Source organism: Coregonus clupeaformis, unplaced genomic scaffold, assembly GCF_020615455.1.
Source record: "Coregonus clupeaformis isolate EN_2021a unplaced genomic scaffold, ASM2061545v1 scaf1749, whole genome shotgun sequence".
NCBI lineage: Eukaryota > Metazoa > Chordata > Actinopteri > Salmoniformes > Salmonidae > Coregonus > Coregonus clupeaformis.
The window spans coordinates 34,800-60,613 of record NW_025535203.1 but is presented as its reverse complement, the minus strand read 5'-3'; the positions used below and the strand labels follow the sequence as shown (position 1 = coordinate 60,613).

The 25,814-nt window shown below is 46.1% G+C and overlaps 1 protein-coding gene across 1 annotated transcript in view; it reads left to right on the top strand.

Annotated features, from left to right (window-relative positions):
- The window catches only part of LOC123487506 (serine/threonine-protein kinase Nek11-like), a gene marked incomplete at its 5' end in the record, with an annotated part of 74,756 nt that extends 49,714 nt beyond the window's left edge, over window positions 1-25,042 (top strand). The window contains 3 exon segments of the mRNA XM_045218714.1: window positions 7,828-7,888; window positions 22,125-23,172; window positions 24,529-25,042. Of these exon segments, the coding sequence (XP_045074649.1) occupies window positions 7,828-7,888; window positions 22,125-22,326 (263 nt within the window).
- Between the last annotated feature and the right edge of the window lie 772 nt (window positions 25,043-25,814).

The following is a 25,814-nucleotide window of genomic DNA, read 5'->3' as shown; positions in this document are numbered from 1 at the left end:
ACAGTCAATCAATTACTCTCTCTTGTGTGAAGACACAGTCAATCAAGTACTCTCTCTTGTGTGAAAGTGAAAGGGGGAGAGTTCCAAGGAAGGCTGTGGAGATGTATTGCCCTTTAGAGTGGGACTGACAGCTATCAGTGTCTCTCAGCCTTTTTCTCAAGTTGAATAGATTTTTTATGGTATCTCTGGTGGCAGCCATAGAATAAGCATGCCGTGATTATGAATCCATTATTTAGAGTTGGGTCATAATGTCGTCATTGTAACATCTGTGTCTTTATGATGTCATGCATTTTTTCATAAAGTAATGTATTCATTTTATGTAGTAATTTATGGTGACAATAATGGCATTTTACAAGTCATTTTCTGTAGAATATCAATAATCATTTAAACCTAGCTGTAGGCTACGGTGCTCAAGCACCCTCTCCCCGTAACTTAGTCCTGATGTGGCTAGCACCCTCTCCCCGTAACTTAGTCCTGATGTGGCTAGCTAGCCTCCATTGACTGTCTGTCTTCACACAGGAGAGAAGACTTGATTGACTGTCTGCCTGTCTTCACACAGGAGAGAGGACTTGATTGACTATCTGCACCAATTACTTTAATACATTCAAAATGATAGACAGACTATGAGTGGTGGGCCACGCAGCATGGAACACAGCTTTAAACCTTTGTATTCTTTACTTCTGCCTGTTCTAATGCTCTGGTTTGTATTCTGTAGTGGTGGTGCATTTGGGTGGTGATTCAGGAGGGATTACTGTTGAATAATACTGTGCTGGAGACTGTGGATAAATGTGTCCATTGTGACGGCTGGCTCAGGACATTTTGGAGCATTGTTCACTGGCACACTTTAGTGTTTGCCCCTTTATCAGTGAGATCATGTTTTAATCCGTTTGGCTCCGCTGGCTCTCGGGTTTGGCCTGTCCAGAGTTGCACAAACACAAACGAGAACAATGTGAATTCAGAGAGTAATTTTCCTCTGTGGCCGTATGCCAGAGGGGTGCCTTGGCAGGAAGAGACTCTATGGTTTTACCCAGGGATTCTCAGCTCTGTAGACATGGTGTAGGATGACTTTCATCTCTCTCTCTCTCACAACACACAACACACAACACACATTTACATTTTAGTCATTTAGCAGACGCTCTTATCCAGAGCAACTTACAGTTAGTGGATGCATACATGTATTATTTTATTTTTTATTTTTTTCATACTGGCCCCCTGTGGGAAACGAACTCACATCCCTGCCGGCCAAACCCTCCCCTACCTTGGATGACGCTGGACCAATTGTGCGCCACCCATGGGTCTCCCGGTCGCGGCCGGCTGCGACAGAGCCTGGACTCGAACCAGGATCTCTAGTGGCACAGCTAGCACTGCGGTGCAGTGCCTTAGACCACTGCGCCACTCGGGAGTCATTCTCATCATCATTGGATTAGCATGATACATATCATCATAACACACATTAGCATGGTGGTTATTCCCACTGCTTGTCCTGGTCATAAATACAACAGAAGCGGTTTACACATTTGGTCTTTATAAGTTGATATTAAATTCACTTACAGATGTAGGATCTTAATTTGAGCCAGTTTGCTACAGCAGGAATATAATCCTGCAACAACAGGAAATGTAAATTATTATGTGGATTATAATTAATGGACATTGTTTGTAGGGGTTGATAAATTTTTCGTTAGGGCAAATCAAGTCAGACATTTTTAAGTGGAAACTACAAACTTTTTTCTTGTTGTACTTTTTACCCCTTTTTCTCCCCAATTTCGTGATATCCAGTTGGTAGTTACAGTCTTGTCCCATCGCTGCAACTCCCCTACGGACTCGGGAGAGGCGAAGGTCGAGAGCCATGCGTCCACCGAAAGACGGCCCTGCCAAGCCGCACTGCTTCTTGACACACTGGCCGCTTAACCTGGAAGCCAGCCGCACCAATGTGTCGGAGGAAACACCGTACAACTGGTGACCGAAGTCGACCGGCCAAACCCTCCCCGGACATCCCGGCCGGCCAAACCTCCCCTAACCCGGACAACTCTGGGTCTGTAGTGATGCCTCTAGCACTGCGATGCAGTGCCTTAGACCGCTGCGCCACTCGGGAGGCTAGAAGCCTTTTTAAACCTCAAATACACTACAAGTTTGCATTCCCTGCTATGCAGGAAAATTCTCAGCAACAAAAGAGTGATCAAATTAAGATCTACATCTACAAGGTTAGCATCAGACCAGTGGAGGCTCCTCAGAGGAGGAAGGGGAGAACCATCTGAATTTCATAAAAACTCAAATTGTTTTTTTTAGATAAAACTATACTAAATATAATCACGTCACCAAATAATTGATTAAAACACACTATTTTGCAAAGAAGGTCTACAGTAGCCTCAAGAGCACTCTGTAGGGTAGCACCATGTTGTAGCCGGAGGACAGCTAGCTTCCGTCCTCCTCCGGGTACATTGACTTCAATTCAAAACCTAGGAGGCTCATGGTTCTCACCCCCTTCCATAGACTTACACAGTAATTATGACAACTTCAGAGCTCTTCCAGCATGAACTGACATGTTGTCCACCCAATCAAAAGATCAGAGAATGAATATAGTACTGAAAGCATAAGCTACAGCTAGCTAGCACTGCAGTGTATAAAATGTGGTGAGTAGTTGACTCAAAGAGAAAGACAATAGTTGAACAGTTTTGAAAAAATCAACAACAAAAAAACAGTTTCAGTTTCACTTACTTAGCTAGCAAATGCAGCTAGCTAGTTTAGCCTACTAAAACACCCTGCTCAAACAGAGGGATGCTATGTTAGCTAGCTGGCTATGACTTTCCAACACAACACTGGAACTCTTCCAAGTCAAGGTAAGCTTTTGGTATGACTAATATATTGCCACCGGGGCTGCCGGTGTAACTGCTTACTGACTACACTGTAACGTTACTGCATGATTGTAGCGGGTTTACTAATGTGTTAGTTCTAAAAGCTATGCTGACTATGACGTTACTTTAGCTAATATGGTGACAATGATGTAGGCTGTGTGCAGCGGTTTGGCTTGGAAAGGTTTTTTCGCCTGGTCACATACAGCTGATGTGTTGTGCACTGAAGTCCAAAAGCGAAGGGAAGAGGTGAGTGGAGGAGAGTGCATAGATGCGACAAGGAATACAAAGTGGCTGCTATGAAAGTGAACTGTGTTTACGCGTGATCAGGGGTGTATTCATTCCGCCGATTCTGTTAAAAAATGTTTCTTAAATGGAAGCAAATGGAACAAAACAGGGATAAACATACCTGAATTTGTCCAATAGAAACTCTCGTTTGCAACTGTTGGACTCATGATTACACCCTATATCAGCAAGATGCAGGCAAGAGTGTGCAAGGTGGTATTGAATGTCACTGTCTGTCACCTCAAATTTGTCTCTCGACCTGTGTGCACCTACGTTGTAAACTTTAATTCATAGGCTAGGTTGTAGTAACCTCATGATGGGTATAAGGAACATTTGAGTATCATGTAGTAGCCTAAATCTATTGCTGTTACATTGAACTGGGTGAATGGATTATGAATGAGTCATCCAATAAGTTGTAATAGAGATTAGGCCATGCTCATGAAAAAAAAGTCCTCCCTCATCTTAAACTTTAATACATTGTTGTGCCCCCGCCCTGAGATGATGGAAGTTCCATATGTAGCTAGATGTAGAAGGCTATTGTTAACTAGCTAAAACAATAGAATAGAAGTTAGGCTAACGAGCGAGCATTTTAGCCAGGTAGCCTACGACAACATAAAATAAAAGTGTGTACTGTATGACAGAGTGATAGACCGTTTTGTCAACATGAAAGAGAGGACGATGGCATTGCCGTTTCTCTACAAGTAGGGTGAGTCAACATGTTTTTCTACTTGCACGAATGCACACACACACGCACAAATCAGAACCATGGACAGCCACATCATATTTAGCTTATGTTGATTGGACTAAATTGTTTTTGGAATCTTTTAGTTGTCACTGTATTAGATTAAGCAGAGGTGACTTGATGATGTTGAAATGGTGCTGGAATAGTGGAGGCAGCCCCTGTTTTCTTTGCGACTTGCGGTAACTCTCTTTAGTTCTAAAGCAATAGTTGTTTAGTGGTCAGACAATTTCTGAAAAATTTACTTGCTTGACCATGCTGTAGGTCATGTACAGTGCATTCGGAAAGTATTCAGACCCCTTGACTTTTTCCACATTTTGTTACGTTACAGCCTTATTCTAAAATGGATGAAATAAATAAAATCCTCATCAATCTACACACAATACCCCATAATGAGAAAGCGAAAACAGGTTTTTAGAAATGTTTGCAAATGTATAAAAAATACAAAACTGAAATAACTTATTGACATAAGTATTCAGACCCTTTGCTATGAGACTCGAAATTGAGCTCAGGTGCATCCTGTTTCCATTTATCATCCTTGAGATGTTTCTACAACTTGATTGAAGTCCACCTGTGGTAAATTCAATTGATTGAACATGATTTGGAAAGAAACACACCTGTCTATATAAGGTCCCACAGTTGACAGTGCATGTTAGAGCAAAAATCAAGCCATGAGGTTGAAGGAATTGTCCATAGAGCTCCAAGACAGGATTGTGTCGAGGCACATGTCTGCAGCATTGAAGGTCCCCAAGAACTCAGTGGCCTACATCATTCTTAAATGGAAGAAGTTTGGAACTACCAAGACTCTTCCTAGAGCTGGCCGCCTGGCCAAACAGAGCAATCGGGGGAGAATGGCCTTGGTCAGGGAGGTGACCAAGAACCCAATGGTCACTCTGACAGAGCTCCAGAGTTCCTCTGTGGAGATGGGAGAACCTTCCAGAAGGACAACCATCTATGCAGCACTCCACCAATTAGGCCTTTATGGTAGAGTGGCCAGACAGAAGCCACTCCTCAGGAAAAGGCACATGACAGCCCGTTTGAAGTTTGCCAAAAGGCACCTAAAGGACTCTCAGACCATGAGAAACAAGATTATCTGGTCTGATGAAACCAAGATTGAACACTTTGGCCTGAATGCCAAGCGTCACGTCTGGAGGAAACCTGGCACCATCCCTACGGTGAAGCATGGTGGTGGCAGCATCATGCTATGGGGATATTTTTCAGCGGCAGGGACTGGGAGACTAGTCAGGATCGAGTGAAAGATGAACGGAGCAAAGTACAGAGAGATCCTTGATGAAAACCTACTCCAGAGTGCTCAGGACCTCAGACTGGGGCGAAGGTTCACCTTCCAACAGGACAACAACCCTAAGCACACAGCCAAGACAACACAGGAGTGGCTTCGGGACACATCACTGAATGTCCTTGAGTGGCCCAGCCAGAGCCTGGACTTGAAACCGATCTAACATCTCTGGAGAGACCTGAAAATAGCTGTGCAGCGATGCTCCCCATCCAACCTGACAGAGTTTGAGAGGATCTGCATAGAAGAATGGGAGAAACTCCCCAAATACAGGTGTGCCAAGCTTGTAGCGTCATACCCAAGAAGACTCAAGCCTGTAATTGCTGCCAAAAGGTGCTTCAACAAAGTGCTGAGTAAAGGGTCTGAATACTTATGTAAATGTAATATTTACGTTTTTTATTTTTAATAAATTTGTTTAAAAAATCTAAAAACCTGTTTTTGCTTTGTCATTATGGGGTATTGTGTGTAGAATGATGAGGAGAAAAAACTATTTAATCCATTTTAGTATAAGGCTGCAACGTTATAAAATGTGGAAAAAGTCAAGGGGTCTGAATACTTTCCGAATGCACTGTAACTGTCTGTTGCTGTACATGCAATATGCTTTGTGGACTTCACTGGACAGAGGTTGCTATCCGGTTTTGTGATAAAACAAAGGTGTGATTGAATTTATTCGGCCACTGTCTTCTTATTGTCTCGGCCTTTAGGCCTATATATCACGGTGTCAAGGCATAGGAACTAGCAGGTTATAGAGCAAACAACGCAATTATCACAACACATAGGTTGTAATATGGCTTTTTCTTTGGGGGGGGGGGCTTGGCTTCCATAGTGATTTTACCCATGCACCACTACTGCTGCTGTGTCACGGTAATCTGCTCCTATTCTGCGCTCTGTAAGCCTACATGAATGGTGCTGATGCGTTGGTAGTACCCAACTCACTAACGACCATCAGGTTGCTAATGAATGGCCTGTTACTCAGCGCTCTATTGTCCCTCTAATCACTCTGACATCAATGCAAATTAAATCGATTGAATGATGAGAATAAATGCTGATGGGAGTTAAGGGGTACCGTTTTGAAATGGACGCGGGGCTTTCCCAGCTGGCCACAATACATTTTTAAAACATAGACCCGGGTCCACACCATGTCCAGTCCGATCCGAGTGAGGGAAGTAGCAGAAAAGGCTATTTTTTTTGGTGCTTTATCAACCGGAGCGGAGGAAGGGAGAGAAACAGAGCATGGTGCTAGGAAGCAGGGGAGAGGCCGTGCGGTGTGTGTGTGCAAAGTGAGTGACACGGCAGCTGGCACAGAAAGAGAGGTAGAGAGAGAGAGATAAGGCACTGTTAACTCCCACTAGTAGACTAACTTCTTGCTAGTTATTTATCCTCCCATCTCATTACATAATACCTGTCTTGACTGCATCAAACCAAGAGAAGCTAGTTCATTCTTAAGTTTGCTAATTTATTTATTCAATGATTCGCATTCAGCATTCTAATCCCCCCCTTCTCTCTTTCCCCTGACACACACACACGAGGGGATATCTCAAGGCTACAACCCAATCTCTTCCCTCTGCACCATGGGAGTAAGAAGGCCAAGCTAGATTAAAACTATTTGTCACTGTTGGGAGAAAGGACAGAAGAAAGGAGAAAGGTAGAAATTAAGAATTCAGCTTTGGGAGTGTTGCCAGGGATGAGCATGGCAGTTAGTTGGATGTAGCCTTTTCAACTGTGGTAGTGTCAGAGTGAATCTAGTGGAGGAGAGAGGGTTTAGAGTAGTTCTCTTAATGATGCACTCCCTGCTTGTACAGGTTTGTCCTCCTGGATGAAGACACATTTCCCACAGATTCATTAGTTCTATAGTAGGGCACTGCACGCTTCACCTCACCTCAGATGGTGCCAGTGTGGCTTGATCTAAATACTCACTCATCTTCTCTAGCTCCTTGTTGCTTGCGCTGCGACATTTGGCTCTCCACGGCGTCCTGTTGGATGACAGTAGCACAGGGTAATAGGGGTGACTCCCTCTTTCCCCTCCATTGTCACATGGATGTGGCACACATCACACTTCTGTACCCAGGAGAGTCCAGCCAGGGTCTGACACACACTGAGGCCATGTAGCAGCTGCTGTGTCCTGGCTCCTAGGTGCCTCCTCAATGGAGAAATTGTCATGTGACGCCACAGAGAGGAGCTCCTTCTGACAATCTGACAGCTGAAAGATGCCTCGACTGATGTTTTCATTTCTCAGCAGCAGCGGTGCGGTGGTGGTGTGGTGCCCTGGGGGCCACGGAGAGGGGGATGCTGGGATGTGGGGTCTATACAGACAATGTGATTGGCTGTTGCTGTCTCTAGGGGGAGGGGATCGGAACCCCTACCTGACATATCTGACAGGGTCGGAGGAATCCCTGAGAGCGCTGCTGTGTGGTTGTTGTTGTTGTTCACTGACCTCCATCTCCTGAGATCCACTACCTCTCTGTGTGTAGTTGGACTGTTTGGACACCTGCTCAAATGATGCTCTAGGTTTGTTTTGTACCGGTAAAACATACTCAGGATACTCCAGCACATATACTGTAGCACTATGACCATTTACATCTAAATGCCAAGTTAAACAGCTGTAAATGTGATGAATGATGAATAACTGAGTGTGAACTCTGACCTCTGTTCCTCCTCAGGACAGCGACCTGGAGGCCATGATGAGACACATGGAGCAGGTTCTGGAAGGAGAGCTCAGCGGTGAGTTAGAAGACACACAGGCACGCACACACACTACCATGCAGGAGGTCGATGGACTTGTCCTAATGGTAGTAGAGTAGTGAGAAACCAGGTTACAAGTGCTCTGCAGTGGTAATTGATGTAGCTGTAGTCTACCGATGGTGAGAATATTGATGTGTTTCCACACCGTGAACACTCTTACATTAACTGTACTGGAAGGCCTGTGGTGGGCTGAGAGCATATCTGGTTGGAGCATTGATCAGGTCTTTCACTGTGCTGCTATTTACCGGTACTACAGTAAAGTGGGGAGAACAAGTATTTGATACACTGCCGATTTTGTAGGTTTTCCTACTTACAAAGCATGTAGAGGTCTGTAATTTTTATCATAGGTACACTTCAACTGTGAGAGATGGAATCTAAAACAAAAATCCAGAAAATCACATTGTATGATTTTTAAGTAATTCATTTACATTTTATTGCATGACATAAGTATTTGATCACCTACCAACCAGTAAGAATTCCGGCTCTCACAGACCTGTTAATTTTTCTTTAAGAAGCACTCCTGTTCTCCACTCATTACCTGTATTAACTGCACCTGTTTGAACTCGTTACCTGTATAAAAGACACCTGTCCACACACTCAATCAAACAGACTCCAACCTCTCCACAATGGCCAAGACCAGAGAGCTGTGTAAGGACATCAGGGATAAAATTGTAGACCTGCACAAGGCTGGGATGGGCTACAGAACAATAGGCAAGCAGCTTGGTGAGAAGGCAACAACTGTTGGCGCAATTATTAGAAAATTGAAGAAGTTCAAGATGACGGTCAATCACCCTCGGTCTGGGGCTCCATGCAAGATCTCACCTCGTGGGGCATCAATGATCATGAGGAAGGTGAGGGATCAGCCCAGAACTACACGGCAGGACCTGGTCAATGACCTGAAGAGAGCTGGGACCACAGTCTCAAAGAAAACCATTAGTAACACACTACGCCGTCATGGATTAAAATCCTGCAGCGCACGCAAGGTCCCCCTGCTCAAGCCAGCGCATGTCCAGGCCCGTTTGAAGTTTGCCAATGACCATCTGGATGATCCAGAGGAGGAATGGGAGAAGGTCATGTGGTCTGATGAGACAAAAATAGAGCTTTTTGGTCTAAACTCCACTCGCGGGTGTTTGGAGGAAGAAGAAGGATGAGTACAACCCCAAGAAAACCATCCCAACCGTGAAGCATGGAGGTGGAAACATCATTCTTTGGGGATGCTTTTCTGCAAAGGGGACAGGACAACTGCACCATATTGAGGGGAGGATGGATGGGGCCATGTATCGCGAGATCTTGGCCAACAACCTCCTTCCCTCAGTAAGAGCATTGAAGATGGGTCGTGGCTGGGTCTTCCCGCATGACAACGACCCGAAACACACAGCCAGGGCAACTAAGGAGTGGCTCCGTAAGAAGCATCTCAAGGTCCTGGAGTGGCCTAGCCAGTCTCCAGACCTTAACCCAATAGAAAATCTTTGGAGGGAGCTGAAAGTCCGTATTGCCCAGCGACAGCCCTGAAACCTGAAGGATCTGGAGAAGGTCTGTATGGAGGAGTGGGCCAAAATCCCTGCTGCAGTGTGTGCAAACCTGGTCAAGACCTACAGGAAACGTATGATCTCTGTAATTGCAAAAAAAGGTTTCTGTACCAAATATTAAGTTCTGCTTTTCTGATGTATCAAATACTTATGTCATGCAATAAAATGCAAATTAATTACTTAAAAATCATGCAATGTGATTTTCTGGATTTTTGTTTTAGATTCCGTCTCTCACAGTTGAAGTGTACCTATGATCAAAATTACAGACCTCTACATGCTTTGTAAGTAGGAAAACCTGCAAAATCGGCAGTGTATCAAATACTTGTTCTCCCCACTGTACTTACCTTCAAATCGATGTCTGGATAGGGCTTGGATGTTTTTCTGAATCTCAGTAGTTTTCCGTGCATTACATCCTCTCTATACCTTATTAGGGTTCTTCCTCCTGATGTGTTGAACACGTTGATGTTGTGTGTACTGTAGGTAGGTGTAAGTCCTCCTCTCTCACCGTCCAGCATGCTCACCACAACACCGTTGAATGGATTTCCTGTCAAGTTCCCTTCTTTCTAAACAAGTCAAATAAGCACATATTTTGCCTCTATTTTTCAAGTTCTCCATTTGATCTGTGAAGAAGTTACTCTAGTTACTCCTGTGTGTTCAAGCACTAGATTACTGTCTGTTCTGTCACTTACAGCAGACAAACTAGTTACTCCTGTGTGTTCAAGCGCTAGATTACTGTCTGTTCTGTCACCTACAGCAGACAGACTAGTTACTCCTGTGTGTTCAAGCGCTAGATTACTGTCTGTTCTGTCACCTACAGCAGACAAACTAGTTACTCCTGTGTGTTCAAGCGCTAGATTACTGTCTGTTCTGTCACCTACAGCAGACAGACTAGTTACTCCTGTGTGTTCAAGCGCTAGATTACTGTCTGTTCTGTCACCTACAGCAGACAAACTAGTTACTCCTGTGTGTTCAAGCGCTAGATTACTCTGTTCTGTCACCTACAGCAGACAAACTAGTTACTCCTGTGTGTTCAAGCTCTAGGAAAACTAGCTAAAAAGAAATGCACAAAAACAAACTACAATTCCAGTATATTCAGCTGTACTCAGTTGATATTCTAATGGTGTATTGAATACTGTAGCTGTCCTCTTAGGTTCATGTGTCATTTGCATATTTTGGGCTCTACGCTCTATGTATCCCTCCATGGTGTTTAGTTAAACAGGGAAGGGAGTGGAGAGCAACAGTGGTCTGGTGGAATAGAGAAAAGACTAGTCTCCATGCACACATTGCCATAGAGGCTGTAGAATGTAAATATATGCCTGTTTAAGCCACAGAGAATGGAAATGAATGCATGTTTATCCATGTATTCTCTCCCTCTCATTATATCTCTCTTCTTACAAATAATGACCGACTCCGAATCTCACACACACACACACACACACACACACACACACACACACGCACACACACTCTTAGCTGGCCCAGTGAACCGTGGAACCTCATGTCAGATACTGGCAGCTCCTAGACACAGCCTCTCTGCCTGCTCACCTGTGGCGAAGCTCTACTCTCAGCAGCTGCTTTTATTTAATATTGGCCTAGATAAGTCTGGAAACATACAATGAGAAACTTTCTTCCAACCCACTGTGAAAGTGCTGCAGTAAGTACTGCCTTGGTGACAATGAGTTTAAACTTTCATTTAAATAACGAAAGAGAATAACCACACACCCAAAAGCGATTAGTGAAGGTGTTGGAGGCATGCTCAGATGAAGGTCGACTGAATGAAAGCTCAGCTACTATTAAAATACATTTGCATCTGACTGGAAGTGTGCCAAGACTTTTTCCTGTTTCTCTAGTACAAATAACAAAACAAAATTCAAAAGAAATCAAGTTACTACTTGTAAAGCAGTTGTGTATATCTTTAAAAGTGACCATGTTGTGTTGATGTCTTCTTCTCTCACCTAGCACTCTGTTTTAGGTTAGACACTGTCTGGGACATCTACAGCACACAGTCTCTCTCTCTCTGTCTCTGTCTCTGTCTCTGTCTCTGTCTCTGTCTCTGTCTCTCTCTCTCTCTCTCTCTCTCTCTCTCTTTGTGTGTGTGATTGATGACACCAAATAAAGGATTGGGATGCACTTTCTCTGCTCTCTTTACATAAATCTGCTTTTTAATAACTCAAAACAGCCCAAGCTAAATGGTGCCTACAACTCTCCCAAGCACTCTGGCAGTATTTCATCTGAGTGGAGACAAGGTGACACACAGCATTATTTACTGTGATTAGATAGCCAAGGACAGAGATAATATCACAATCCCACAGTGGTTGAGAAAATATATGGTGTGTGTGTGTGTGTGTGTGTGATGCAAGGTTGTGATGGATACTGTTGAACTAACAGAGATCATTGTTGTTTTCTGTCTATGTGTTGTCATGCAGGAAGTGATTGTCACAGACCAAGGAGCTCATTTATTAGAATTTGCTTTGATTTTATACTACATGTGAGCATATTATCCAGTTTAAAAGATTGCTCACAAAATTATGAAATCATGTAAATTAGAAAAATTATGTTAATTATCTCATGATGTATGTAACCGTGCAGTTCAATAATGTTTTGGAAAAGCCTAACTTGTGAAACAGAAACAACAACACCGTATATTCATTGCAGCTAAACAGCGGCTAACATAATTTCCATCCCTGCACATGTTGGCAACAGCCAACTTAAACATTTTCAATACACTCAGCATTTAAGTTTTAAATTAAAGTAAGATGTATCTCACCTCCAGGCAGAGTCTGTTTCCCTGTCTGCCTGTGGTCGCTCTATCCATCCACCCTCTTGTTGTCCTGTCCATCGATCTGTGGTGTACACCAATATGGACATCACATCAGCCTGGTGTAGCTGTGGGAGAGGGGCCCGTCACTCTGCTGTCTGCCCAGTGAGGTGGATGTGTGATAGGGTGAGAAGGGGAATGGCAGAGCCTGACTGTGCTGCTGGCCCAGGGGCCCAAACCTCACCTCTATTCCGCTCCACTACTCTCCTGTACAGACAGCTCTCTGGACTACAGGGCAGAGACAAAAGTCGCTGTCACTGTGACCAGGTTGGGTGTGATTGAGGTAATGGGGTTTGGAGTTTGTGCTAAGTGAAGCTGTAAGGGACTGTTACCTGGACAACACAGCCCCTCTCTTCAAGCAATACACACTTTCCTTTTCACACAGCGACAATAGTATTCTGTTATACACACACAGTGTGAGTTTCTGCTCCATGCTCCCATGCTGAGACTGGTCCTGGTGTATTAATAACAGAAGCCCATATCCTGTGGGAGAGAGAATTAGACCCTGTCAGATCCCTCACAGCTGCCGCTTCATAAAGGCCCAGGAATAGGAGGGGGGATGGAGGGAGCGAGGATGAAGGGAGGGGAAGGAGGGAGGACAGGAGAACAGGTAGCAATTTACGGCAGCAGCATCTCTCACCATGGCTCTCTTGGCTCCAGGATGTTTAATTGTACCTCTTATCGAAACTCCAGGCTTAAGCCCACTGTGTGTGCCTCTGTGTACATGAGAACCTTCGGGAACCTGCTCAAAGCAAACCCTCCTCAAGCTAATGTTCTGTTCAACATTGGAACAATCCTATTATGGTGTTATAGGAAATGTTTATTTGTATTGAGTCAATGCACTAGGACAGTAAGCAAATAAAAACTTATCAAATTTCTAACAACCGATAGCTGGGGTGTCATGAGCTGCCATGACAGCATTATGTTGTGATCGATATTCAGCAAGAGGCCTTTACTACAGTGAAGGGCGTCCATCAGCCCGTCAGGCTCACCGTGTCAGAGGTCCCAGAAGGGGGCCATTTCGAGAGAGAGAGAGAGAGAGAGAGAGAGAGAGAGAGAGAGAGAGAGAGAGAGAGAGAGAGAGAGAGAGAGAGAGAGAGAGAGAGAGAGAGAGAGAGAGAGAGAGAGAGAGAGAGAGAGAGAGAGAGAGAGAGAGAGAGAGAGAGAGAGAGAGAGAGAGAGAGAGAGAGAGAGAGAGAGAGAGAGAGAGAGAGAGAGAGAGAGAGAGAGAGAGAGAGAGAGAGAGAGAGAGAGAGAGAGAGAGAGAGAGAGAGAGAGAGAGAGAGAGAGAGAGAGAGAGAGAGAGAGAGAGAGAGAGAGAGAGAGAGAGAGAGAGAGAGAGAGAGAGAGAGAGAGAGAGAGAGAGAGAGAGAGAGAGAGAGAGAGAGAGAGAGAGAATCATTGGCACACGCACATGCACACACGTCATTAGTCAAATTTTTCAGGGCTGTTCATTTTCAGATATACACCTAATTTGTTAAACACGTACTGTGAACATGCTCATCCATAGACCCCTCCTCACTAGGCTATTTATCATCATTTTGATGAACGATTTTTGTCCCATTCAGTATTTGGCCTCCGGATTTTGTTATTCATCATAGTCAATATTTTGCATATTTCATTTTGTGAATGGAAAAACCATTATCTCTGTAGAGAGGAAATGGGTTCCCGCTGGTGTACAAATGCAGGAGCCAAAGTCGTGACTCAATGTAGGGACTTCCATCTGTAAAGGTCAACTGAAGAGGAGGAGATGGAGGAGAGAGAGGTAGAAGGAGATGGTGGAGAGGGAGAGGGAGTGAAAGAATCTACTCCGTAGTAAAGATGTCTGCTATCACAGAGCCTCAAAAATTGAATTCCATTATACAGTTCCATCAATCGTAAACAATCAGATGAATTTCATTATATATATATTTTTTTTATTTAACCTTTATTTAACCAGGTAAGCCAAGTTCTCATTTACAACTGCGACCTGGTGTCACGGTTTCGGCCGAGGCTGCCTCTCTTCCTTGCTCGAGCAGGCTTCGGCGGTCGTCGTCTCCGGAGTACTAGCTGCCACCGTTGTATGTTTCGATGTTCGTTTGGTTTTGTCTTGATGTTGTACACCTGTTATCGTTTAGCGTTCATTATTTGTCCTATAAGTTCTCGTTGTGTTTGTCATGTGTTGTGTGTGATTGTACTTGCTGTCGTGTTTGTCTGTGCTTCGTTCTCTCCTCTGTGTTGGAGAGGTTCTCGCACGTGTTTGTGCGTTATTGTTATTTTGTTTGATTTTACGCCTGTGTGCGTAATCGCTCGTATCCAAGCTCTTTTGACTCGTTTTGAGTTTTGGTTCACTAAAGTCGATTGGACTAAGTTCCTGCGTCCTGCGCTTGATTCCTGCACCACACCTTCACAGCACACCTTCTGACAGAATCACACACCGAAGATGGAATCAGCAGGAGCCGCAGCAGCACCTGAGTCTCTGGAGGAGCGGGTCCGCGAGCAGAACGACCAGATCCTTCGTATCGGGACCGCCCTTCAGGACGTGATCAACACGCTTCAACGCTGGGAGACCAGAGGGACACCCACACCTCCACCTTCCGTGCCATCACCATCGGCCAGTCAGCCCATACAAGCTCCGAACCCAGGGGAATTCGGCTCTCGCTCCCGAGGGCATATGATGGGACCGCTGCCGGGTGTCAGGGCTTCCTTCTACAGGTGGAGCTATACCTGGCCACCGTACACCCGGTGCCCTCGGGACACGAGAGCGTGTCCGCCCTCATCTCCTGTCTCACCGGCAAGGCGTTGGAATGGGCCAACGCCGAGTGGAGGAGAATAGACGCCTCCACTATCACCTACTCAGAGTTCTCCCGCCGCTTCAGGGCTGTGTTTGACCATCCACCTGAGGGGAAAGCGGCGGGGGAGCGTCTATTCTACCTCCGGGCAGGGGGAGGAGGAGCGCCCAGGAGTTCGCTTTAGAATTCCGAACTCTAGCGGCAGATGCAGGGTGGAATGAGCGGGCCCTCATCGATCACTACCGCTGTAGTCTACGAGAGGACGTCCGTCGGGAGCTGGCCTGCAGGGATACCAGCCTCACTTTCGATCAGTTAGTGGACATATCCATCAGGCTGGACACCCTGCTGGCTACCCGCGGACGTTCGAGGGGGTCCGTCCATTCCATCCTCCAGCACCTCCGAGCCGAGCCCTATGGAGCTCGGGGGTGCTGGCGCTAGAGAGAGTAGGGGTCGGAGCACGAGGGGGGCCGTCCCCTGCACCAACTGTGGCCGTGGAGGACACACCGCGACTAGGTGCTGGGGAGGGTCTCCTAGGGGAGAAGACGACAGGCTCCGCACTGGGGAGTCCTTCCAGGTGAGTAGGCGCCCCACTTACCCAGAGCTCTCTGTTGCGCACTTCTGTATACCTGTGCGATTTCCACAGGTTGCACCTCATTCCCAGCATAAGGCGCTAGTAGATTCAGGCGCGGCTGGGAATTTTGTTGATAGTAAATTTTGTTTAGAATTAGGGATTCCCCCTTCTTCCTGTTGACGTCCCATTCCCCGTTCATGCCCTAGATAGCCGTCCGTTGGGATCGGGCTTGATCAGGGAAGTCACAGCACCACTTAGGATGTGTACGCAGGGGGGTCATGAGGAGATTATCCAGCTATATCTGATCGACTCTCCTGCGTATCCGGTGGTGCTGGGAATGCCCTGGTGAGTATCCATAATCCATCTATTTCGTGGCAGGAGAGGGCTCTGATGGAGTGGTCTGCCCAGTGTGTGGGGCGATGTTTAGGTGTTTCCGTGGGGGCTACCTTGGTGGAGAGTCCAAACCAGGTGCCCGAATTGCACATTCCCCCCGAGTATGAGGATTTGGCTATTGTGTTCAGTAAGTCGAGGGCGACGCAGTTACCTCCTCATAGGCAGGGAGATTGTGCGATAGACCTCCAGGCAGGAGCTGCGCTCCCACGGAGCCATGTGTATCCTCTGTCTCAAGAGGAGAAGAGAGCTATGGAGACTTACATAGACGAATCTCTGAGACAAGGATACATACGGCCATCCACTTCCCCTGCGTCCTCGAGTTTCTTTTTTGTGAAGAAGAAGGATGGAGGGTTACGCCCGTGCATTGATTACAGTAGTCTCAATCAGATCACGGTGAAGTACAGTTATCCACTTCCTCTGATTGCGACCATGACGGAGTCATTGCACGGGCGTGTTTTTTCACAAAATTAAATCTCAGGAGCGCTTACAACTTGGTACGCATTAGAGAGGGCGATGAATGGAAGACAGCGTTTAGTACCACCTCGGGTCATTACGAGTATCTTGTCATGCCATACGGGTTGATGAACGCTCCTTCAGTTTTCCAATCATTCGTGGATGAGATCTTCAGGGACATGCAGGGGCAGGGGGTGGTCGTGTACATAGATGACATTCTTGTGTACTCGTCTACCCGAGTCGAGCATGTGGCCCTGGTGCGCCGAGTGTTGAGGAGGCTGTTGGAGCACGACCTGTATGTCAAGGCAGAGAAATGTCTGTTTTTCCAGGAGTCGATCTCCTTTTTGGGTTATCAGTTGTCTGCGTCAGGGGTGAAGATGGAAGTTGACCGGGTGTCAGCCATGCGTAATTGGCAGACTCCAACCACTGTTAAAGAGGTGCAGCAGTTTTTGGGGTTTGCAAATTACTACCGGAGGTTTATCCGGGGTTTTGGACAGGTGGCAGCTCCCATAACGTCTCTTTTGAAGGGGGTCCGGTGCGTTTGCAGTGGTCAGCCGAGGCGGACAGGGCTTTGGGGAGACTGAAGGACCTGTTTACTTCGGCTCGGTGCTGGCGCATCCGGATCCCGCTTTACCATTTCAGGTAGAGGTGGATGCGTCAGAGGCCGGTATAGGGGCCGTGCTTTGCATCGGTCCGGCACGCCACCTAAACTCCGCCCCTGTGCCTTTTATTCCAAAAAGCTCAGTCCGGCGGAGCGAAATTATGACGTAGGGGACAGGGAGCTGTTAGCCGTGGTACAGGCCCTAAAGGTGTGGAGGCATTGGCTTGAGGGGCTCAACACCCTTTTCTCATTTTGACTGACCACCGTAACCTGGAGTACATCCGGGCAGCTAGGAGACTGAACCCTCGCCAGGCGCGGTGGAACATGTTTTTGGCCCGGTTCGTATTTAAGATCACGTACATCCCTGGGTCGCAGAACGGTAAGGCAGACGCACTGTCTCGGCGGTATGACACGGAGGAGAGGTCCGTGGAGCCCACTCCCATACTGCCGCAGTCTTGTCTGGTGGCACCGGTAGTGTGGGAGGTCGATGCTGAAATCGAGCGGGCGTTGCGCACCGACCCTAGTCCTCCTCAATGCCCGGAGGGTCGGACGTACATCCCGCTCGAGGTTCGGGATCGATTGATATATTGGGCCCACACGTCACCCTCCTCTGGACATCCTGGTATTGGCCGGACATTGCACTGCCTTAGTGCTAAGTACTGGTGGCCCACGTTAGCCAGGGATGTGAGGGTTTATGTCTCCTCCTGCTCGGTGTGTGCCCAGTGTAAGGCGCCTAGACATCTGCCTAGGGGTAAGTTACAACCCCTGCCCGTTCCACAACGACCATGGTCTCACCTCTCGGTGGACTTCGTCACTGACCTTCCCCCCTCGCAGGGGAATACTACTATACTGGTCGTTGTGGACCGGTTCTCTAAGGCCTGTCGTTTGCTCCCTATGCCGGGCCTTCCTACTGCCCTACAGACCGCCGAAGCTCTATTCACCCACGTTTTCCGGCACTACGGGGTACCCGAGGATATTGTGTCTGATCGAGGTCCCCAGTTCACCTCCAGAGTCTGGAGAGCATTTATGGAGCGTTTGGGGGTCTCGGTGAGCCTTACCTCGGGTTACCATCCTGAGAGTAATGGGCAGGTGGAACGTGTGAACCAGGATGTGGGTAGGTTTCTTAGATCATACTGCCAGGGCCGGCCGGAGGAGTGGGCACGGTATGTTCCCTGGGCAGAAATGGCCCAGAATTCCCTACGCCACTCCTCAATTAACCTAACCCCTTTCCAATGTGTGTTAGGTTACCAGCCGGTTCTGGCACCATGGCAGCAGAGCCAGATCGAGGCTCCTGCGGTGGATGAGTGGGTGCGGCGCTCGGAGGAGACGTGGAACGCTGCACACGTCCACCTGCAGCGGGCCATCCGTCGTCAGAAGGCGAGCGCCGATCTCCACCGCAGTGAGGGGCCGGTGTACGCACCTGGTGATCGAGTCTGGCTCTCTACCAGAAACCTACCCCTCCGCCTGCCCTGCCGGAAGCTGGGTCGGCGGTTTGTGGGGCCGTTTATAGTCCTGAGAAGATTGAACGAGGTGTGTTACAGATTACAACTGCCTAGTGACTATCGTATTAACCCCTCGTTCCATGTGTCTCTTCTCAGGCCGGTGGTAGCTGGTCCACTCCAGAAAGATGAGATCAGAGAGACTCCTCCGCCCCCATTGGACATCGAGGGGGCACCGGCGTACACCGTGCAGTCCATCTTGGATTCGAGACGTCGGATGGGGGGTCTCCAATATCTCGTGGAGTGGGAGGGGTACGGCCCGGAGGAACGGTGCTGGGTGCCGAGGAGAGACATTTTGGACCCGTCTCTCCTGACAGAATTCCACCGTAGTCACCCGACGCGCCCTGCTCCGCGTCCTCCTGGTCGTCCCCGAGGCCGGGGTCAAGGGGGGGGTACTGTCACGGTTTCGGCCGAGGCTGCCTCTCTTCCTTGCTCGGGCAGGCTTCGGCGGTCGTCGTCTCCGGAGTACTAGCTGCCACCGTTGTATGTTTCGATGTTTGTTTGGTTTTGTCTTGATGTTGTACACCTGTTATCGTTTAGCGTTCATTATTTGTCCTATAAGTTCTCGTTGTGTTTGTCATGTGTTGTGTGTGATTGTACTTGCTGTCGTGTTTGTCTGTGCTTCGTTCTCTCCTCTGTGTTGGAGAGGTTCTCGCACGTGTTTGTGCGTTATTGTTATTTTGTTTGATTTTACGCCTGTGTGCGTAATCGCTCGTATCCAAGCTCTTTTGACTCGTTTTGAGTTTTGGTTCACTAAAGTCGATTGGACTAAGTTCCTGCGTCCTGCGCTTGATTCCTGCACCACACCTTCACAGCACACCTTCTGACCCCTGGCCAGGATAAAGCAAAGCAGTGCGATAAAAACAACAACACAGAGTTACATATGGGGTAAAACAAAACATAAAGTCAAAAATACAACAGAAAATATATATACAGTGTGTTCAAATGTAGCAAGTTATGGAGGTAAGGCAATAAATAGGCCATAGTGCAAAATAATTACAATTAGTATTAACACAGTTAATGAACACAGAATTATACAGTTCCATCAATCGTAAACAATCAGATACATTGTTGGTATGACAACTCATGCAGGGGGTTAGTGTGTACGCAATACGCATGGCCCATCTCCTATCGTCAGTCTAACAGTGGGAAAGTTCTGCCTCATAGGGATAGCTACCGTCCAGAGGGTGACACTCACTTCGTCTTGACTGGAGGCGGATTTGGAATTAGTCCACCTGCTCACTGCCGAGTCTCAGAATGCCTGCCCCAAAAATCATATAAAGAGAGGCCCAGTTCAGTCTATACAAGCCACTTATGTTGAGGGAGGGAGAGAGGGATAGAGGGAGAGAGAGGGAGGGAGGGAGAGAGGGATAGAGGGAGAGAGAGGGAGGGAGGGAGAGAGGGATAGAGGGAGAGAGAGGGAGAGAGAGAGAGAGAGAGAGAGAGAGGGAGAGAGGGATAGAGGGAGAGAGAGGGAGAGAGGGAGAGAGGGAGAGAGAGGGAGAGAGTGAGACTCTAACACTCTCTAACAAAGTGTCTCTAACACTAGGGACCCTTGTGCCGCTGCAACAATACTTCAGAGAGGACTATCAACCCTCTCACAATCCTAGCTGTTTCTATCTTCTTCTCACGCTATCCTTTCCATAGGAAGTCTCAAGCCAGAGATGAATTAGGATGGAATTAGAATAATGAGACAGCATTTACTATGCCAGAATATTCTACTCTAAGAAAAAGACAAAGCCTAATTACACATGTATTGCTAAACTTAACTTCAGGCTTCTGAGGACACTTATAATGTTATGAGGGATGGCTAACTCTGGAAATTCATCTGTTGCTACAGACTTAAGAAAAGCAGCTTTTAGTTTCTTCGCACCCCATGTATTAAGAACAATCTTCAGAGTTCCTTACAACGGGATGTACTGGTGTCATTCCGGCAGGTCAGAGTGCTGATTAAGGACCTCTCTGCTGAGGAATGTGATTGTTTGTCTTTAGTGTGTTTTGTATTTTTTTTATTCTCTTGAACTTTGTAAAGCAGTTTATTTGGTATTTTTTGGTATATTTTTCTGGTGTATTTTCTGTTGTATAAATTGTGTATAATTGTAAGATGCAGGCTCCCTTGTGAAAGAGACCTTGGTCTCAATGGGACTCCCTGTTAAAATAATAAATAATGAACACACAACTATGAACACACAACTGAACTATGGACAGAAAACGCTGAACATACAACTATGGCCAACCAAACACGTTTTTGTTGGTCTGAAGCTTTGTCTGAGGTCCCAGGGTCATCTCCAAGATCACTATAGACAAAAAGACCATATAGCCCCAAATGTCATGGTACTTTTAGCTGAAAATGAATTACACTGCAGGGCCTTCCTCTCTCCCAGACAGCCCCAGAACATCCATAAAGTCCAATCTGAGATCCTAATGGTTAATTTCTCTGGGAGAGAGCTTTCACCAGCTTTATAGACCTGATAGGACCATTATCAGATGACTGGACAAACCAAAAGTAGACATTAATCTTTTATGTCACAATAATAACTCCAGAAATAGTATCTGGTAAAAGGCGTCCAGGGAAGACAGGAAGGATTGGATAAATAAGTATTTTCTAAATGTCAGTTTTCTCTGGCTGTGACATCTCCAGAAAACAATGCAGTGAATCTCAACAGATCTCTCAATAGAGACTTGACATTTGTCCCGTGACAATGGAGTACCATGTGCTCTGGGCATTAGAAACTGTTGATTATGTGCCTGATTGATTGGACTGCTGGAGTTGTGTTGTCTCCTAGTGGAAGATGTGGACTTTGGTGTATGATACGTGGAGTTTCTTGGGCCCACAGGCCTCCGTCAAATTCACGAGGCCCACCCCAATGCACCTGCTCGTTTCCTGCTGCCAGCTCCATGGCAACGGAGCATCCACTGAAGACAGAACACACACACTCTGGGAGTTTAGGTAGCTTAGCACTGGCTAGTGACACTGTATGTCTACATGTCATGAAATATGTTTTTTTACATTCTATTTGACAGACAGGTATAGTAATACTCTATCTCTCACAGCATCCATGATGCATTATGTGAGAGCATACAGGAACAAATAGACCACTCTTGTTGCTAAGGGGTACAAGAGTGGTCTATTTGGGGTCTCGTATGGCTCAGTTGATAGAGCATGGAGCTTGCAATGCCAGGGTTGTGGATAAATCCCACGGGAGACCAGTACGAAAAATGTATGCACTCACTACTTTAAGCCGTTCTGGATAAGAGTGTCTGCTAAATGACTCATGTAAATGCTAAGTGCTGTTATTCTGGCTGGATACCTCTGTTCACCTGCTTTAGCAACAATCATCCTGGTTCTATTTAAGATTTGCTTGAGGTTGCCTGCAGTGCACACCATGCAAATGTTGAGCATGATATATCACAAAAGTTCAATGTAATTTCCTGCCTCCTGTCAATCACATCAAATCACTCTACACAGAGAGCACGTTATGGGAGCCAGGACAACATTTAAACTGTCAAAATGTCAGGCTGATGAGTGTGATTGGTTGACAGAGTTGACACCCAGTCTCTCTCCCTGTGTCTGTCACAGGTCAGTGTCCCGTCGGCTGGGTCTGACCGTCTTCCAGAGGGTGTATGACTACCTGAAGGGAGCCAGGGAGAGGCAGGAGGGTGAGGGGAGCATCAGACAGGCCCTCAGCAGCCTGGTGGAGAGGCCCAGCGATGGCTTTGAAGTGGACCAACTACTGTACTACGAGGAGCAGCTCCAGGGAGCCAGAGAGGGAGCTGGGTGAAAGATATGTCTGACACTCACCAACCTGCGATCATGTTGCCTATCCAAGCCTTTCAGAAAGAGCACATCTTGTTGGTCTCCTGGACCAGGGTTGGTGACCTAGTAGGTCAACAGAGATGACAGACATTTACTTCATGATAGACCAGGGTTGGTGACCTAGTAGGTCAACAGAGATGACAGACATTTACTTCATAATAGACCAGGGTTGGTGACCTAGTAGGTCAACAGAGATGACAGACATTTACTTCATGATAGACCAGGGTCGGTGACCTAGTAGGTCAACAGAGATGACAGACATTTACTTCGTGATAAACCAAGGTTGGTGACCTAGTAGGTCAACAGAGATGATAGACATTTACTTCATGATAGACCAGGGTTGGTGACCTAGTAGGTCAACAGAGATGACAGACATTTACTTCATGATAGACCAGGGTTGGTGACCTAGTAGATCAACAGAGATGACAGACATTTACTTCATAATAGACCAGGGTCGGTGACCTAGTAGGTCAACAGAGATGATAGACATTTACTTCATGATAGACCAGGGTTGGTGACCTAGTAGGTCAACAGAGATGACAGACATTTACTTCATGATAGACCAGGGTTGGTGACCTAGTAGATCAACAGAGATGACAGACATTTACTTCATAATAGACCAGGGTCGGTGACCTAGTAGGTCAACAGAGATGACAGACATTTACTTCATAATAGACCAGGGTTGGTGACCTAGTAGGTCAACAGAGATGACAGACATTTACTTCATAATAGACCAGGGTTGGTGACCTAGTAGCTTAACAGAGATGACAGACATTTACTTCATGATAGACCAGGGTTGGTGACCTAGTAGGTCAACAGAGATGACAGACATTTACTTCATGTCTGTCATCTCTGTTGACCTACTAGGTCACCAACCCTGGTCGCCTGGTATGGCAACTGCTTGGCCTCCGACCGCAAGGCACTACAGAGGGTAGTGCGTACGGCCCAGTACATCACTGGGGCCAAGCTTCCTGCCATCCAGGACCTCTATACCAGGCGGTGTCAGAGGAAGGCCCTCAAAATTGTCAAAGACTCCAGCCACCCTAGTCATAGACTGTTCTCTCTGCTACCGCACGGCAAGCGGTACCGGAGTGCCAAGTCTAGGTCCAAAAGACTTCTCAACAGCTTCTACCCCCAAGCCATAAGACTCCTGAACAGCTAATCATGGCTACCCGGACTATTTGCACTGCCCCCCCACCCCATCCTTTTACGCTGCTGCTACTCTGTTAATTATTTATGCATAGTCACTTTAACTCTACCCACATGTACATATTACTTCAACTACCTCAACTAGCCGGTGCCCCCGCACATTGACTCTGCACCGGTACCCCCCTGTATATATACCCTCCCTACTGTTATTTTATTTTACTTTTGCTCTTTTTTTCTCAACACTTACTTTTTTGTTAAAAATAAATGCACTGTTGTTTAACGGCTGTAAGTAAGCATTTCACTGTAATGTCTGCACCTGTTGTATTCGGCGCATGTGGCCAATAAAATTTGATTTGATTTGATTAATAGACCAAGGTTGGTGACCTAGTAGGTCAACAGAGATGACAGACATTTACTTCATAATAGACCAGGGTTGGTGACCTAGTATGTCAACAGAGATGACAGACATTTACTTCATGATAGACCAGGGTTGGTGACCTAGTAGGTCAACAGAGATGACAGACATTTACTTCATGATAGACCAGGGTTGGTGACGTAGTAGGTCAACAGAGATGACAGACATTTACTTCATAATAGACCAGGGTTGGTGACCTAGTAGGTCAACAGAGATGACAGACATTTACTTCATGATAGACCAGGGTCGGTGACCTAGTAGGTCAACAGAGATGACAGACATTTACTTCATGATAAACCAGGGTTGGTGACCTAGTAGGTCAACAGAGATGACAGACATTTACTTCATGATAGACCAGGGTTGGTGACCTAGTAGGTCAAGAGAGATGACAGACATTTACTTCATAATAGACCAGGGTTGGTGACCTAGTAGGTCAACAGAGATGACAGACATTTACTTCATGATAGACCAGGGTCGGTGACCTAGTAGGTCAACAGAGATGACAGACATTTACTTCATGATAAACCAGGGTTGGTGACCTAGTAGGTCAACAGAGATGACAGACATTTACTTCATGATAGACCAGGGTTGGTGACCTAGTAGATCAACAGAGATGACAGACATTTACTTCATAATAGACCAGGGTCGGTGACCTAGTAGGTCAACAGAGATGACAGACATTTACTTCATGATAGACCAGGGTTGGTGACCTAGTAGGTCAACAGAGATGACAGACATTTACTTCATGATAGACCAGGGTTGGTGACCTAGTAGGTCAACAGAGATGACAGACATTTACTTCATGATAGACCAGGGTTGGTGACCTAGTAGGTCAACAGAGATGACAGACATTTACTTCATAATAGACCAGGGTCGGTGACCTAGTAGGTCAACAGAGATGACAGACATTTACTTCATAATAGTTCTTCTTCTTTTTGTTCTTCCTGTCATTTCCATCTAGAAGAACAAGCAATTATCTTTCCTTTAACTGAAGAGTGGATTATGGGAAGCTGGGTAACTAATTACATTGTTAGCTCTCCCAGCACTTTAAATTAAATCAATATTGAATATTAGTGTATAGATTTTTGTGTGTGTGTGTACATTCCAAATGTGTGTGTGTGTGTGTGTGTGTGTGTGTGTGTGTGTGTGTGTGTGTGTGTGTGTGTGTGTGTGTACATTCCAAACTTTCATCTCCACACTGCTTGGGTTTGCTCTTTCATGTGAACCAGGAAACTCTCAGGAGATCCCAGAGTAACACACCATATTACTCTTGATTATCAAGCTGATGTTTTCATTGTGTGGTTTAGTAAAAATCTGCTCCAAGACATGGATACCAAAAAATATCTTAACAAATGTATAAATAGGGAAATTATTTATGTTACCTGTCTGTATGTTCATAAAACATACATTACACGTCATAAACATGGCATTATAACCATTAATTATGCTTCGTAACTCTGTAATTGTAGATTTCTTTTTCAGAAATGTGATTACTGTAACTCTGCAAACTCATTAGAGACTATTGACTGTTTGATGACAACTAGGGAGAGAGTTATTGTTCTTCCACAACTTATTTAATTCCCATTTCAGACACCTATAGAATAAGGGCTTCAATAACAGGTGGTATTGATTAAGCTGGATGTGCATAGCTACTCTTGCCCCTGGGCTGAAGACAGGCCTGATTTCTGTACGGGCCTCCCCTCTCCAACATCAATAGTAATACTGTTAGCATAATCTCTTAGCTCTCCAGGGAGCTGCACATAATTTATGAATATTGCCCATTAAAAGTAAATGACGTCTGAAGACAGTCATTGCCTGGCTCTCTAACATTCTTTTAGATTTCGCTGTACTACATAAAGCCTTTTGCTTGACAATAAAGCATTTATGAA